We start from the raw sequence: 15,106 nt of genomic DNA on the forward strand, positions 1-15,106 counted from the left end.
CCACCAACTCCGAAAGTCCAAACTCAACGAGGCGTTGAGTATGAAGTGGCCAAGATCCTGGACTCACGTCACCGTTACGGTCAACTTCAGTATCTCATTGACTGGAAGGGCTATGGTCCTGAAGAACGCTCTTGGACCAATGCCTCTGACGTCCATGCTCCTGCCTTGGTCCGAAATTTCCACGCAAAGTTTCCTTTAAAGCCTAAGAAGTGTCCTGGGGCCACTCCTAAAGGGGGGGGGTGCTGTCACGATCCGGGTATCTGGACGCCATTATTTACCCTTCAGATGCCTCCTAAAGCGGGCTCAGCGTTCCAGGACCGGATTCCGCTGTTCCTGAGTTTCCACATGCAGAGTGGTCTTTTCATCAGCCGCGGCCTCCGCTGTGCCCGCGTGGTTAAATGTGCATCTATCAGCCTGGCGTCTCCTGTCTCCGGTGGCCGGCGCCGCCATTACTGTTTCCCAGACCACATGGATTACAAACCAAACTTCCCTCCAAGTGTCTGCATGGGCGCAGCCATCTTGGATTCTGTCATCTGATCATTTCCACCAATCTGCTGTCTGTGTTGTTGATTTGCATAATTGCCTAGCCAACCCCTTCCTTGCTGCAGGTATAAGTAAGCTGTACCTGAGCAAGGAAGACGTCAGTGCTTTGGTTGTCAAACCTAGTTCCTGTTTGTCTCTCTTCTATGATTGTCTTCCAGGTTCCAGCTCCTGTCTCAAGACTTCCACCATAGAGACCCGCACCAGCATTCCACCTGCGGTGTAGCCTGACTCTCCAATCCATTGTGGATTCATCTGTTTCCAGCTACAACACTACCTGCTTCCAGCCTCAGCTTCCAGCAGAGTACAGCTTCCCTTAAAGGGCCGGTGTCCTTTCTACACTTTACCACTCTCCACCGGAATTATTATTTCTCCGCTCTCCAGTTCTACATTTCAGTTCACATTTCATCGCTCCCAAAGTTCATTTATTATTTAACTGGTTCCAGCCAGTATCCACTCCGTGCTAACAACAGTCTGGTTCCAGCCAGTATCCACAGCAGCTGTTTTACCTTCAGCAACCCAGCTCTTCCTGGAACACCAGCTGGTACAATCCTGGGTTATCTCCATTGCTACAGCCGGGCCTGGTAAGGACTTTCCATCTAGAAGATCATAAGAACTATCTCACACTACCAGTGCCCTGTGGCTCCTGCCATGCTGTAGTACTCAGGAACTGTATTTATTCTTTGCTGACTTTTACGTTTTCTTTTATTGCTGCTGTGATGCGGAGTTGTCATAATAAACATCATTGACTTTTATCTAAGTTGTCGTGGTCACGCCTTCGGGCAGTTATTATTCATGTTACTTACATGTCCAGGGGTCTGATACAACCTCCCAGGTTCCGGTACATCTCAGCCCCTACAACTGAGGCTGCCTCCCGTCAGCTCAGGCCCTCAGTTGTGACAGATATGTCCTGATATTTCCTTTCACGAGGCACTGTTCTGGATTCTGTTCTCTCCACTCAGACAAATGACAAGGCGGCGCCGCTCTGGCAAATCATCAAAAGCTAAATCCACGACTTCACAAGCTGCAGCCTTCCGTACTTTATTTGGCACTCCCGTACCCGACCCCCTTGCCTCTACGCTCCTCCCTGAATCCCTGTCATCAAATATCATGGAGGATACTGGGGCCCCGACCTCTTCTCCCAAAAAACGCCAATCTGGATCTGCCAGCAAAGATTCCGCCGACATGGCGGCAGTCCTTATACAGCTACGCTCTCTTCCGACTCGTCAAGACATTCAGCAGGATTTATCCGACATGGAGAAGCGGATTCATGATTATCTTCAGGCAAGTCTCTCTACCATCCAATCCGATCTCACGCAAGTAGCGAATAGAGTGGTTGACCTGGAGGATCACAGAGATGAGACGGACTCTAAGCTCGCTGACTTACATGACCTTGTTTCCCGATACTCACGTACCACCGCTGAAATGAGACGTAGATTGGATGATATGGATAACAGGGGTAGGCGGAACAACCTGAGGGTCAAAGGTCTACCGGAAGATGTTCCTCCTCAGGGCTAGCTGCGGCGTTATCTACAATATTCAACAGCCTTATTGGTGCAGACCCCAGCTCTCAAATAATGTTTGACAGAGCGCATCGGGCTCTCCGTCCAAAAGGAGCACCCACAGAAAGGCCTAGAGACGTCATCTGCCGTCTGCACTATTTTCAGGTGAAAGAGACTATCCTACAGAAGTCCAGACAGGCCCCGAATATAGACTTTAACGGACATAACATACAGATCTTTCAGGACCTTTCATGGACAACTCTACAGCAGAGGCATCTTCTCCACCCCCTTACGGAAGCTCTTCGGAAGAAGGATATCAGGTTCCGCTGGGGGTTCCCTTTAAGTGTCCCGTGACGGGACACGTTATGTTCTAGAGGACTATGAAGACGTCCCGTCGTTCTGCTCTGCACTGGGACTACCGGTCATATCACTACCTAATTGGACGGACCCCTTGCAACTTCCCACTGCATCACTCCCCCGCAGGGAGCCTTGGAGAAAGGTGGGCAACTCCAGACGACGCAATCGAGTTGGCAAGACTGATGATACCTCAGAAGCCTCGTGAATGTATGCATTACTTTGATTTGTGATATCCTTTTTTTTTTCTCTCTCGCATTTTCTTACTGAAAGCTCACATTGATTCTCTTACTGTCTGTTTAATGTATGGGCTTAACCTGTTTTGGGAATGCTTACTGCTATTTTAATGGTTGAGGTTGCACTCGAACTTTGCTTCGGGAGTTCTGTGTGTGTTACATAGACTGAGCGACGGGGAGGGAGGTGGCAATTGTTTCCCTTTTCTTCGCTCGCCTCCTTCCTGGCCATGATGTATCCCTCTAAATTACCCATTTAATCAATTATTATAAGATTGTTGCACCCGTTGTCACCCTTTGAACCCCCTTCTCTGCTGTATATTTTTTAGACCATGGGATGTCTAGTTCTTACCCATGGCTTTCAATGCAGAGATTGCTATAATATGTTGTTTTATATGTTTTTGTTTCTTTTTTTTTTTCCTTTCTCTACGTTGAGTTATTCGTGTCCCCCTTTCTTTCCTCCTGTGTTTCCCCATCCACCCCTTCCCTCACATACTACCGCCAACGTCCGGTTATTCTTGGTGCTACATTATATTGGAGCTGTAGCTATGGTATATCGTTCAGTGAGTCAGTTTCTACGTCCCTCCCATTATGGCTAGCTTAAAAATCGTCTCTTACAATGTGAAAGGATTAAATATCCCCGAAAAGAGGTCAGGCCTACTACATACCTTGCATACTGACGGAGCGGAGGTTGTTTTCTTACAAGAAACACATTTCAAGAGGGGGGCCTCTCCGGGTCTCCACTCTCGCCACTTTCTAAATGGTTACTTTAACGATTACTCCGGAGCGAAGGCTAGAGGTGTCGCCATTCTCTTTGCCAAGCATCTCAGACTGACGGATGTTTCCGAAATGCAAATAGGTGATGGGAGAGGGATTCTGGTTAGAGCTACCATAGCCCATCAGACATTCACTTTTGTTCATCTATACCTTCCTAACCAGGGCCAAACCCGGTTTCTCAGGGACTCCCTGGAACTAGTTGAACAAAAGCTGGTGGGTACTTTGGTGGTGGGAGGGGATCTTAACTGGGTCCTTGAACCCCGCTTGGATTCCTCTTCTGGGTCTCCGAGGACTACTCTTAGAGAATCCAGACGGTTTAGAGCTGTCTTACATGACTTTCAACTGGTTGACGCTTGGCGTCTTCTACACCCATCAGATAGGGATTTCACCTTTTACTCACCCCCACACAACTCCTATTCCCGAATAGATTACCTCTGCGTGAGCCATGCACATCTAGACCTACTGACTGATGCAACCATCGGCCAAATAGCACTATCCGACCACGCCCCAGTCACGCTCACACTTTCTCTCCGGCATCCACCTTCTAAGCACTGGCGCTGGCGGTTCAATGAACAACTCCTTCGGGACCCCGTATCCCGAGCCCAGATTGAGAAGGCAATCGAGGATTACATTTCCTTAAATGCAACTGGCGATGTCTCTCCGGCGATATTGTGGGAGGCGCATAAATGTGTGATAAGGGGTAAGTGCATACAACTGGGCACACACCTGAAAAAGCAAAAGGCTGAGTGTAGAAACGCCCTTCTAGAGAAAATTAAAAAATTGTAATTGGCACATAAATCCACATTAGCGTCCGACACTTTTGCTGAACTCCAAACGGCGAGACAAGCTCTTAATACTTTGCTCAGCGATAGTACCCGCAGGGCATTTCGTAAATGTCGCCACAAATACCATAGATGGGGAAACAGACCCGGTAAACTTCTGGCACGTGCTCTTAGAGCCCAGAGATCCTTGACGTATATATCTAAACTCACAGACGCTGACGGGCGGTCCCATGCCTCTGATGCGGAAATAGCTGGGATTTTTCATACTTACTACTCGGCTCTATATAATCTGACCTCTACACGTACACCGTCTGCACGCATAGCTCATAAACGCGAAATACAGGTATTTCTAGACAAAATTACTTTTCCGACTATCCCAATAGGCGTTGCACAGGCCCTAGATGATCCTTTCACTGAGGAAGAACTGCTGGCCGCCCTAAAGTCTTCCCCCAATGGTAAAAGCCCAGGACCAGATGGTTTCCCGATCACATATTTTAAGGCCTTTCAGGATAGGCTCCGCCCCCTTCTCCTGCAGGCCTGCAATGCCATATCATCAGCGACCCCTCTGTCGGGCCAGTCCCTGAGTGCCCATATTACTGTCATTCCGAAAGAATCCAAAGATCCGACACTCCCTTCCAGCTATAGGCCGATATCGCTGCTGAATGTAGATATCAAATTATTTGCAAAACTTATGGCCAATCGTCTTAAGCCATTATTACCAGATATAGTACACCCTGACCAGGTAGGTTTTGTTATGGGCAGAGAGGCAAGGGATAATACAATCAGAGTCATTGATCTGATAGCGCACGCACAGGCAAATGATATCCCTCTTATGCTCCTCTCCACAGATGCAGAAAAGGCCTTTGATCGGGTGGACTGGGACTTTATGGAGGCGGTGCTCAGGCGCCTGGGGCTGGGGGAGGTTTTCTTGCAGAGGATTCTCTCACTGTATAGAGCTCCATCTGCTCGGGTTAGGGTGAATGGCGTTCTTTCCGAACCAATACCGATATCCAATGGCACGCGCCAGGGCTGCCCGCTCTCACCTTTAATCTTTGTCCTATGTATGGAGGCCCTGGCCCGTGCTATCAGATGTAACCCTAACATTGTGGGCCTGCAGGTGGGCAAGATTGACCACCGCTTGGCCCTCTTCGCAGACGACTTATTGGCGGTCATAACGAACCCCTTGATTTCTCTACCCAGCCTTATGAAAGAATTTACGCGATTGGGAAACCTATCAAATTTTAAAATTAATTATTCTAAGTCCACGGCAATGAATATTACGCTCCCACCTGCTACGGCTTACCTTTTGGCGCAATCATTTCAATTTACATGGCAGAAATCCCATATTACATACCTAGGGATTCAAATCCCCTCGACGCTCGATGCCATAGTTGCTATTAACCACACCCCTCTCCTCCGCAAACTGCGTCAGGAGAAGGCGTACTGGCACACGCAGAGGTTCTCATGGCTGGGCCGCATAAATATAGTGAAGATGAACATTCTTCCTAGGCTGTTATATCTCTTTCAAACCATCCCTCTGAAACTCTCCCCTAAATTTTTAGCTGAAGCACACAAGGCGATAAGCCACTTAATTTGGGGTGGGCGGAAACCTAGGTTCAAGCATAGCCATTTATCTAGACTGAAGTCTCAGGGCGGACAACAACTGCCTATGATTTCTACATACTATCATGCCACACTACTGCATAGGATTGTCGATTGGTCCCGCCCCAGTCCATGTAGGAAACAGTGGGTTGATCTGGAGGCTTCTTCCACTAATCTTAATTTACAGGCAGTGCCCTGGTCTCCTAAATTTAGCCGCTCATTCCATCCTACCGTGGGGCCCACTTTAGCTTTATGGCGGACATTTCGTTATAAGATGGGAGTCTCGTCTAGACGGACATCCCTAATACCTATTTTCGATAACCCGCTGTTCCCCCCGGGAGAGTCCAATACGATTGCTTCTAGATGGGAGAGAGCAGGTGTGACAAGGGTGGTTCACCTACTTGCACATGGCAAACTCAAAACGTTCTCCGAGATACAGGCAACGGGCGATATACCCGCTAAGGACTACTGGTTCTACCTCCAGGTGCGCCATTTCATTACCTCGCAGAAAGGAGCAATAGACCTTTATAAGGTTCTTACTCCCTTTGAATCCATGTGCAATCAGGAGTCGGCCCCATCACATGTAGTGTCGGGTATTTACAAAATCTTACTGCAGGGCTGCTTCCCTGCTGTCCCTTCTTTCTGTGATGCCTGGGATAAAGACTTACTACATCGGGGAATTAAGATCCATTGGGACACACATTGCAAGGTTATGGCACAATGCTCCACTAGCCTGGAAGTTGTGGAAACACAATACAAATTATTGACGAGATGGTACAGGTGCCCCTCTCTTCTTCATAAATGTTACCCTTCAGTCTCTCCCCGATGCTGGCGATGTGGTAGGGATACTGGTACGTTGATCCATATTTGGTGGGACTGCCCGTCAATTGCCCCCTTCTGGAGCACAATTATTAAACTATCAGCGGAGATTCTGGGAGGCCCAGTGCCAACGGGCCCGGACTTTTGGCTTCTCTCACACTCAAATGTCCCCCTGTCTCACTACAAGAAGTCCCTCCTTAAACACTTAAATAACGCGACGAGAGCGGTGCTCCCAGTACATTGGCGGTTTGTTAACCTGCCGACAATATGGGAATGGTTCCAGCGCACTGATTTCTATATGCATATGGAGGATGTTTACTCTGCCGCCTTAGATAAATATTCCGATTATTTAGCCACTTGGCTTCGCTGGATAGAGTTCAAGACCACTAAGACCTATGCTGATTACGCACCCCTGAATACACACTGAGGATGGAACTTGCTGATGCCTCCTCTCTGGTTTCTGAATGATTTACATATGTGACCTATTCCACCCCCCTCCCCCTTTTTTCCCTTTCTTCCCCTTGTCCACCCCCTTTTAATTGTTAATTGTTTCCAGCTGTTTGCTACCTCAAATATCATATGGCTACCATGTTAATGAGTGATACTGTTACGAAGCGCTCTTTATTCCAGATATTATGTCTTCTGTTGCATGATATATAGCGTAGGATGACATATATATGTCTGTTAACCTCTTTTTTCTTCTTTCTCTTTGTTGTCATCCTTGTAACTACAATCACCATGCTATGAGACTAATGTCTACGTTTTATTTTTGGACATATGTACTGCACTATATGGAAACTGTTTAAATTTGCAAAATGAAAAATAAAGAATTAAAAAAAAAAAAAAAACATCTGGCACGAAAAACTGAATTTTTTCATGAGTTTTACAAATGTTTCACAGATTTTTTGTTTTTCTTATAGGCTATCGTATTAGATCGCCTGTAATAAAAAAATGCCCTTTCTCCCGAAAACACACAGGTTCAGTGAAATCTGTGTGTTTTCATGAGAAACAGCCAAGTTTTTGATTGAATTCGGCGCTGTTTCTTGGGGTTTATTTTCGCGTGCCTGAGGCAAGCGTAGCAAAATCCCCTATAACCACAGTGACCTGCTGTGTCCCATGCCTGCTGCAGCAGGCTGGGACTGCAGGGAGGGCACCTGCATCCCTTCCCCTGTCCCCGGCAGCTGTCACATGATGGGGGAGTGGTCATGTGATGGGTGGGGGGGCAGAGGTGGAGTGCTGCATCGGGAGCTGTCAGGAGTCGGCTCCCGGTGCAGTACACAAAAGCCCCCATAAGCCGCAGCTCGTGCCGGCCTGTCTGGCCTAATAGGATAGGTAATGTACCGCGGGTAATAGGATACCATAATAGGATATCGCCCTTTGTCTATTACAGTGGTTCCCAAACTCGGTCCTCAATGACCACTAATGGTCCAGGATTTAAGTATATCCATGCTTAGCCACAGCTAACTTAATTAGCACCTCAGTCACTTTGATTTAAACAGCTGTGCTAAGCCATGGATATAGTTAAAACCTGGACTGCTAGGGGTCCTTGAGGACCGAGTCTGGAACCACTGGTCTATTAGATACTTAAACATTCTTAAAAAGGTGGACTTATACGTTACATGAAACCATGGGAGATAGTTCTGTAGAATTAGCAATTTATTCACATTTAGGGGCAGACTCTGAGTAGCATGATCTTTCTTAACAGCAAGCGTTTGCATAAAGCACATGCACAGGAGGAAATGTAAGTATGTTTTGCATATGTGCATCCTATTCGTAGTCAAATACAATTTCATCAGATCTAGCTTTCTGTGGGAGTTTTGGAGTGGGAACTGGGCAAAGGAATCGCACATTTTCACCCTGACTTATCCAAAGCTCTGTGTGATTCATGCACACAGAGAAGGGAATCCTTCTGATGAAGTCTGAGTGACAAACGCATAGAGGCATGGCCTGGCACTGTAAGACTTGATGTGGAAAGATCTTGTGCTGTACATGTTGTACATGCTACTGTTATCTGTGTAAACTGCTGTATTTATGACCACTGCCTGTGGTATGCATTCTATGACCTGCTTTTTATTGATTGCTTAATACATTTTATTGTGTGATTCACTATGGGGTGCCTCCTCTATCTTCTTAATTTTTAGAGATTTGGATCATCCGAGGAGTGGATTAGGGTTTAAGGAGGGGAAGACACAGACCTGAACACGGTTGTGTTGGTGCTTTTAAGAAAGCTGTGAAGCTCACTGAACCATGTGAGACTGTGCATATTATCAAAGCAATGCATTCTGGGATATCTAGTTCCAGAAGGACATTGTAGAAAGGACTGGTAAAGCGCACTTTTTTTTTATTTATACAGGGAAGGGAAGCCTCTGGTGGAAGTGCAAATCCTAATGATAGTTGTGCAGGCTCGTGTAAAAGGAATGGACGGCACTGATTTCTGATGGCACCCGCACAGTTCCCCACAGTAGTTGATTGGATACTCGCATTAGCATAAAGCAATAAACAGGCTTCTGCAGCTATAGCAGCTTTGTGTGCGACTCAGAATTAGCCCCATAAAAAGGATATACTGCCTCTCAGCAACTTACATGCATGCACACAATAACATCTATAACAATAATGCTGTAATCACATACTGGTATAAACATAAACAAAGTAAATACACATTAAAATGTACCTATGATTCCAATATTCTGTCCCAGTGCACAATGGTCTTGATCTGTAAATAAAATAGAAAATACAATAGGAAATGAATATTGATACACCAAATATTGCATGCCCCAATCCTGACCCCGCCGTTAATAGCATCTTCACTGCATAAGGCATGCCCAGTCACTGTACCCCCTGGTGCCGCAATCGCGAATGGGGTACACGGGGTGTTGCGAATGCGGGGGGGCGCAGTGATCGCAGGAGGGGTGCTACTGCTGGGAGTCCCGGTGTGACAGGGGCAGCCCGGCAGCAGTGATGAACTGCTGCTTCTGCCCCTGAACCTCCTCCCACTCCACCCCCACTGCTGGGGGTCCCGGTGTGACAGGAGCACCCCGGCAGCAGTGATGAACTCCCGCAGCTGCCCCTGAACCTCCTCCCGCTCCACCGCCACTGCTGGGGGTCCTGGTGTGACAGGCAGCCCGGCAGCGGTGATGAACTGCTGCAGCTGCCCCTGAACCTCTTCCCGGCTCCTCCTTCACAGTGCTGCCGGGGATCCAGGTAGTGTGAGAGATGTAGGTGGACACTGCTGGACAGTGTCCGCCTAGTTATCGTTCAGTTGGGGGAAAGTTCCTCCTACACCTGAACAATTAGTTGGGAAAATAAAACAAGTTTGATTTTCCCAACTAGTTGGACCAACCGTTTTCTGGACGTTTTTTAGCTTGTGGGAGCAAACTGCTGATAATCATTTGCTCCCACACACTGCCAGATTATCGCTCCAACCAGCCAAGTAGTTGGCTGGTTAAAACTATATCTTCCTGATGTACGGCTAGCATTAGGCGCTAATTAAGTCACCTGTGGCCAAGCATGGATAAACTTAAAACCTGGGCCGTTTAAGAACCTCTGGCGTAGACAATAAAGCAATGCCACGTGCAGGGTCAGCACTATGCCAGCTGCCATGAAGTATCTTGTGTGAATTGTCCCTGCACATTCTCAGAAGGACAACACACCAATGCACTATTACATGGTGGGGAGCATTGGTCTCCTAGGGGTCAATTCTATTCGGCAACTAAAGAATAGCGCCGGGAATTAGCTCCCCACGCTATTCAATTCAGCTAAAGTTAAGTCGGCGATGTCCCGTTCTCGCCGACTTAACAGGTAGTTTTGTCGGGAGAACGGGCATTCTCCGACTTAACTACCCGGCGCGAGGCTGATTCCCGACAGAATCAGCCTCGCGCCGGCCGCGAGGCAGCACTTTTGTCGGGTTTCTTCTCTCATCCCCCGGGGATGAAAGAAGAATTCCCGACAATTGCGGGCAACTAGTAGCAGAATTAAATAGCGTCGGGAGCTAATTCCCGGCGCTATTCTTTAGTTGCCGAATAGAATTGACCCCCTAGAGAGAAGTGCCACAAAGGGTGTGTTCAGACCAAATGTAACCCTGCAGATATGTTAAGCAAGGTGTAGAGCGCTTGTAGTTTTATTAATATCTGTTGTATGTATTGAATGCAGTAACTGTGAAAAAAAGGTTATTAAAAATGTTTAAAGCTCTTTATTTGAACTTAGTGCGGTGTCCGAATGGACAATTGAGGGTTCCAGATAGTGCCGGCCATGGAGATATGCCAATATTCTGATGCAAATATCTCTGCTGATAGTGATGATGATCAGCACAGATATTGTCAGTGTTTGTTTAAAATAAAAATTAATAAACTGTGTGGTCCATACCCTAAAAGTGCTAACAGCGCAAACTTGTACAGCCTCCCTACAAAAAAACAAACCCCAAAAAACAAAACAGCCCTATGCTGAATGGTTTGAAGTGAATGTGGGGTTATAAATATGTATGCATGAAATGAGAGCAAGACTTGTCATGCTTAAAGAGTTTGGGAAAGCAGACCATTCTACAAATACAAGTACCAACATACTCATGGCTGCCAGATCATACTGTCATCCAGGGTCCTGTAATTCACCTTTTTTATTATTATTATTATTATTATTTTTAACTAAAATAAAATAATTAAAGCACACTCTTTCTCCATTTAATTGCTCACCTTGTGAACCTCACACATAAAATAAGAAGCACATTGATTACGCTAGAGCAGGCATTCCCAACCTCGGTCCTCAAGACAGACTAATGGGTTATAGCCGGGTCTACCCTGGTCCCAGCTTGGTATAAAAGGGTTTTTGAAAAATATCCCAGGTGGCGTGACAATATCCCAGGTGGCGTGACCTAGAATCTGACCCTGGTAGAGTTGGACCCAGGTAACGGTGCAGTGTAAACAGTATATCTGGGATATGCTTAAAAGCTGTGTATGCAGAGGTCCGCCACAAGGGAGTGTCTGTGAGTGACATGTAGGGCAGACCCAGGTTCATTGTGAACAGGGCTCTCCTGGGAACAACCCGAATCCAAGGTGCAGTAAAAATAGGGTCTGACCCGGGTTGAACAATGTGGTGAAACCAGGGTCAGACCTGGGTGTTTGGTGTAAAAGTGATATTACAGTGCAGGTTTAGTGATGATATCCAGGCTTCAGCACAGATGTATAAATCAAAATATCTGAGGTACTAATTAACTCACCTGTGCTCAAGCATGGATATCACTAAAATCTGGGCTGTTAGTGTGCCTTGAGGACCGAGGTTGGGAATTCCTGTTGTAAATAATCAAAGCAAAACTGCTCTGTTTGGTTTATAATGGCTTGCTCTATGCTTGTAATCAACACCAGTGTCCCTTCCAATATGTTAATTTAGCAGCCATCTTTGCATTATTCCCAATTTCTCACAGCTTGAATTTTCTGACGAGTGTAAGGGAGCAACTGCCAAAGAGACTAAGGGGTATATTTACTAACAGTGGCGGATCCAGGGGGGGGGGGGGGGGGGGGCACCAAGGCGCGTGCCCCCCCTGTCGTTTAGAAGAAGATTTTTTTTTTAATTGATAGTGCACGACACTGTAAGGGAAAATGGGACGCTCCAATCTCCGCGGCGGCGGCCCCTGCAGTACGGGGGGAGATGGTGCAGTCCTGTTGCTAGACTGCACTGAAGTCCCTCTCTGTCCGCGTCCTGCTGCTGAGTGCCGTCCTGACACCCGTGCTGCTGCCAGCTGCTGTGCGGCGCTGGCAGCATGAAAAGCCCACTCCCCCCTTCCCTCACCTGTGTGTCAGTGGCTCGGTACATATCAAAGGAGGGGGCGGAGCTACACGTACCGGAATGGGCAGAGCTAAACGGGACAGAAGGGGCGGAGCTACACGGACCAGGCTGCTGCAGTGCTGTACTGAGGGAGACAGTGGCTTAGGTAAGTGGTGGGTGACAGAGAAATGTGTGTGTGTGTGTGTGTGTGTGTGTAGTGTATATATGGTGGGTGTGTATGTGTGTGTCTATGTGTGTGAATTGTGTGTGTGCGCACACGTTTTATGGACGCTACTACTGGGGGGGTGCATTACGTGTAAGGACGCAACTACAGGGGGGGCATTACATATAATGACGCTACTACTACTGGGGGGGCATTACGTATAACGACTCGACTACTACTGGGGGGGCATCACATGTAAGGACGCTACTACTACTGGGGGGGCCATTACGTGTAAGGACGCTACTACTACTGGGGGGGCATTACGTATAAGGACACTACTACTACTACTGGGGGGGCATTACGTATAAGGACGCTACTAGAGGGGGGGCATTAAGTATAACGCTACTACTACTGGCGGGCGTTACATGTAAGGACGCTACTACTACTGGGGGGCATTATGTATAAGGATGTTACTATTACTGGGGGGGCCATTACGTGTAAGGACACTACTACTACTACTGGGGGGGGGGGGGCATTACATATAAGGACGCTACTACTACTGGGGGTGCACTACGTATAAGGACGCTACTACTACTTGGAGTGCACTACGTATAAGGACGCTACTACTACTGGGGGAGGCATTACGTATAAGGACGCTACTACTACTGGGGAGGCATTATGCATAAGGACGCTAATACTACTGGGGGGGGGGGGATTATGCATAAGATAAATAAGATTGTGCTACATTTTGGCGTAAATTTAAATGGGGGTACTATTGTGTTGCCATGCCCCTTACTTGTGAGACCACACCCCTTTTCCCGGCGCGCGCCAAAGGATTATGGGAGGGCGCAAATTTATAGTTTGCAGGGGGGCGCCGAACACCCTAGCACCGGCCCTGCTGCAGCCAGATCTCCATATCTGACATCAGGTAAAGGTCCGCTCCCCATCCTACCCCTGGTACCTTCTGTCCACTCTACTCAATGCCAGTACCAGGGAACAGTTTCCATAGCAGGGGGCCATCAACAGTGTTAGTGTGGGGGTACAGGGGTGGTATATCAGTGGGTAGGGGTAATTCTTTGTGTGCCCCCCACCAGCCCACTGCGCCCATCGATGTCATTGCCCCCCCCCACCTAGAACCTACCTGCCAGTTCAGTCACAGGGATCCCCCTGCCCCCTTCCCATCCTGCCTAGCGTCCCCCACCATTTCACTGGCCCCCCTCCCATCCCAATGTCTCCCACCCTACCAGCCCTGGGTATTCCCTCCCTTATTAAGCCCAGTGTACCCCCTTCTCCAACATAGTGCCACCCCTTCCCACCATGTCAGTGCCTATTTCCCATTCAGCCCAGTGCCACCCTATATATCATCCACTGCCTCTCCCCATCAACCTCTATCTGGTGTCATCCATTGTCTCTCCCTGTCACCCTTTTAATGTCACCCACTACCTTTCCCTGTCTCCTACTGCCTCTGCCGTCACCTTCTCCCTCTCATCATCCACTTCCTCTCCCTGTCACCCTCTCCTTTCACACACTGCCTTTCCCCTGCATCACTATCTCGACATCCGCCTCTCTCTCCTGTTACCCTCTTCAAAGCATCACCCTCTCCCTCTCCATGTCAACTTTTACCTGTCACCCACTGTGTCTCCGTGTCTACCATTCCTGTCACCCACTAGCTCATGGATACAGCATTCCCTTTGAAGCCACGCTTATTATTGTGGGCCACACCCACTTTCCCAGGAGCGTGCTTGCCTTTGGCGCACAAAGTACCCCCCAAGTCATGGTGCCCCCCCTGTCATTTTTTTCTGGATCCGCCCATGTTTACTAACCAGATTATTCAGGTTTGTTGGCAAACCAAAATGCACACAAATGGACAAAACCATGTCGCCCTGCAGGTGGGACAGATAGAGTTAGATTTGGGTGGGTTATATTGTTTCTGTGAATGGTAAATGCTGGCTGATTTATTTTTACACTGCAATTTAGATTTCGGTTTGAACACACCACACCCAAATCTAACTCTCTCTGCAAATGTTACATCTGCCCCACCTGCAGTGCACATGGTTTTGCCTATTAGTGTGCTTTTTTTTGTTTGCTAAAAAACCTGAATAAGGCCCTGAGGGCTTAATTCAGGGTTGATTACAAAATAAAATTTTCGTCTAATGGGCAAAACCATGTTGCACTGCAGGTGGGGCAGATATAACATGTGCATAGAGAGTTAGACTTGGGTGGGGTGTGTTCAAATTGAAATCTTAATTCCAGTGTAAAAATAAAGCAGCCAGTATTTACCCTGCACAGAAACAATATAACCAACCCAAATCTAACGCTCTCTGCACATGTTATATCTGCCTCCCCTGCAGTGCACATGGTTTTGCCCATTAGGGGAAAATTGTATTTTGCAATCAACCTTGAATTAGGCCCTAAGTGCGAGTTTACAGAAGTGGAGATGTTGCCCTTAGCAAACAATCGGATTCTAGCTACTACTGTATCTTCTATCTAGAAGGTGCTAGATAAATGATAGAGTATGATTGGTTGCTGTAGGCAACAGCTCCACTTTTGTAAACCCGCACTTTAGTAAATATACCCCTA

At 47.6% G+C, this 15,106-nt stretch overlaps 1 protein-coding gene across 2 annotated transcripts in view; it reads right to left on the reverse strand.

Annotated features, from left to right (window-relative positions):
• CD79B (CD79b molecule) overlaps positions 1-15,106 on the reverse strand; it is a 168,536-nt gene that overhangs the window by 81,023 nt on the left and 72,407 nt on the right. For both annotated transcript variants that reach the window (XM_063959464.1, XM_063959463.1), the window contains one exon: positions 9,281-9,322. In XM_063959464.1, the coding sequence (XP_063815534.1) occupies positions 9,281-9,322 (42 nt within the window). The remainder of the gene's footprint in view (positions 1-9,280; positions 9,323-15,106) is intronic.

This window comes from Pseudophryne corroboree, chromosome 3 (genome assembly GCF_028390025.1).
Source record: "Pseudophryne corroboree isolate aPseCor3 chromosome 3, aPseCor3.hap2, whole genome shotgun sequence".
Classification (NCBI taxonomy): Eukaryota; Metazoa; Chordata; class Amphibia; order Anura; family Myobatrachidae; genus Pseudophryne; species Pseudophryne corroboree.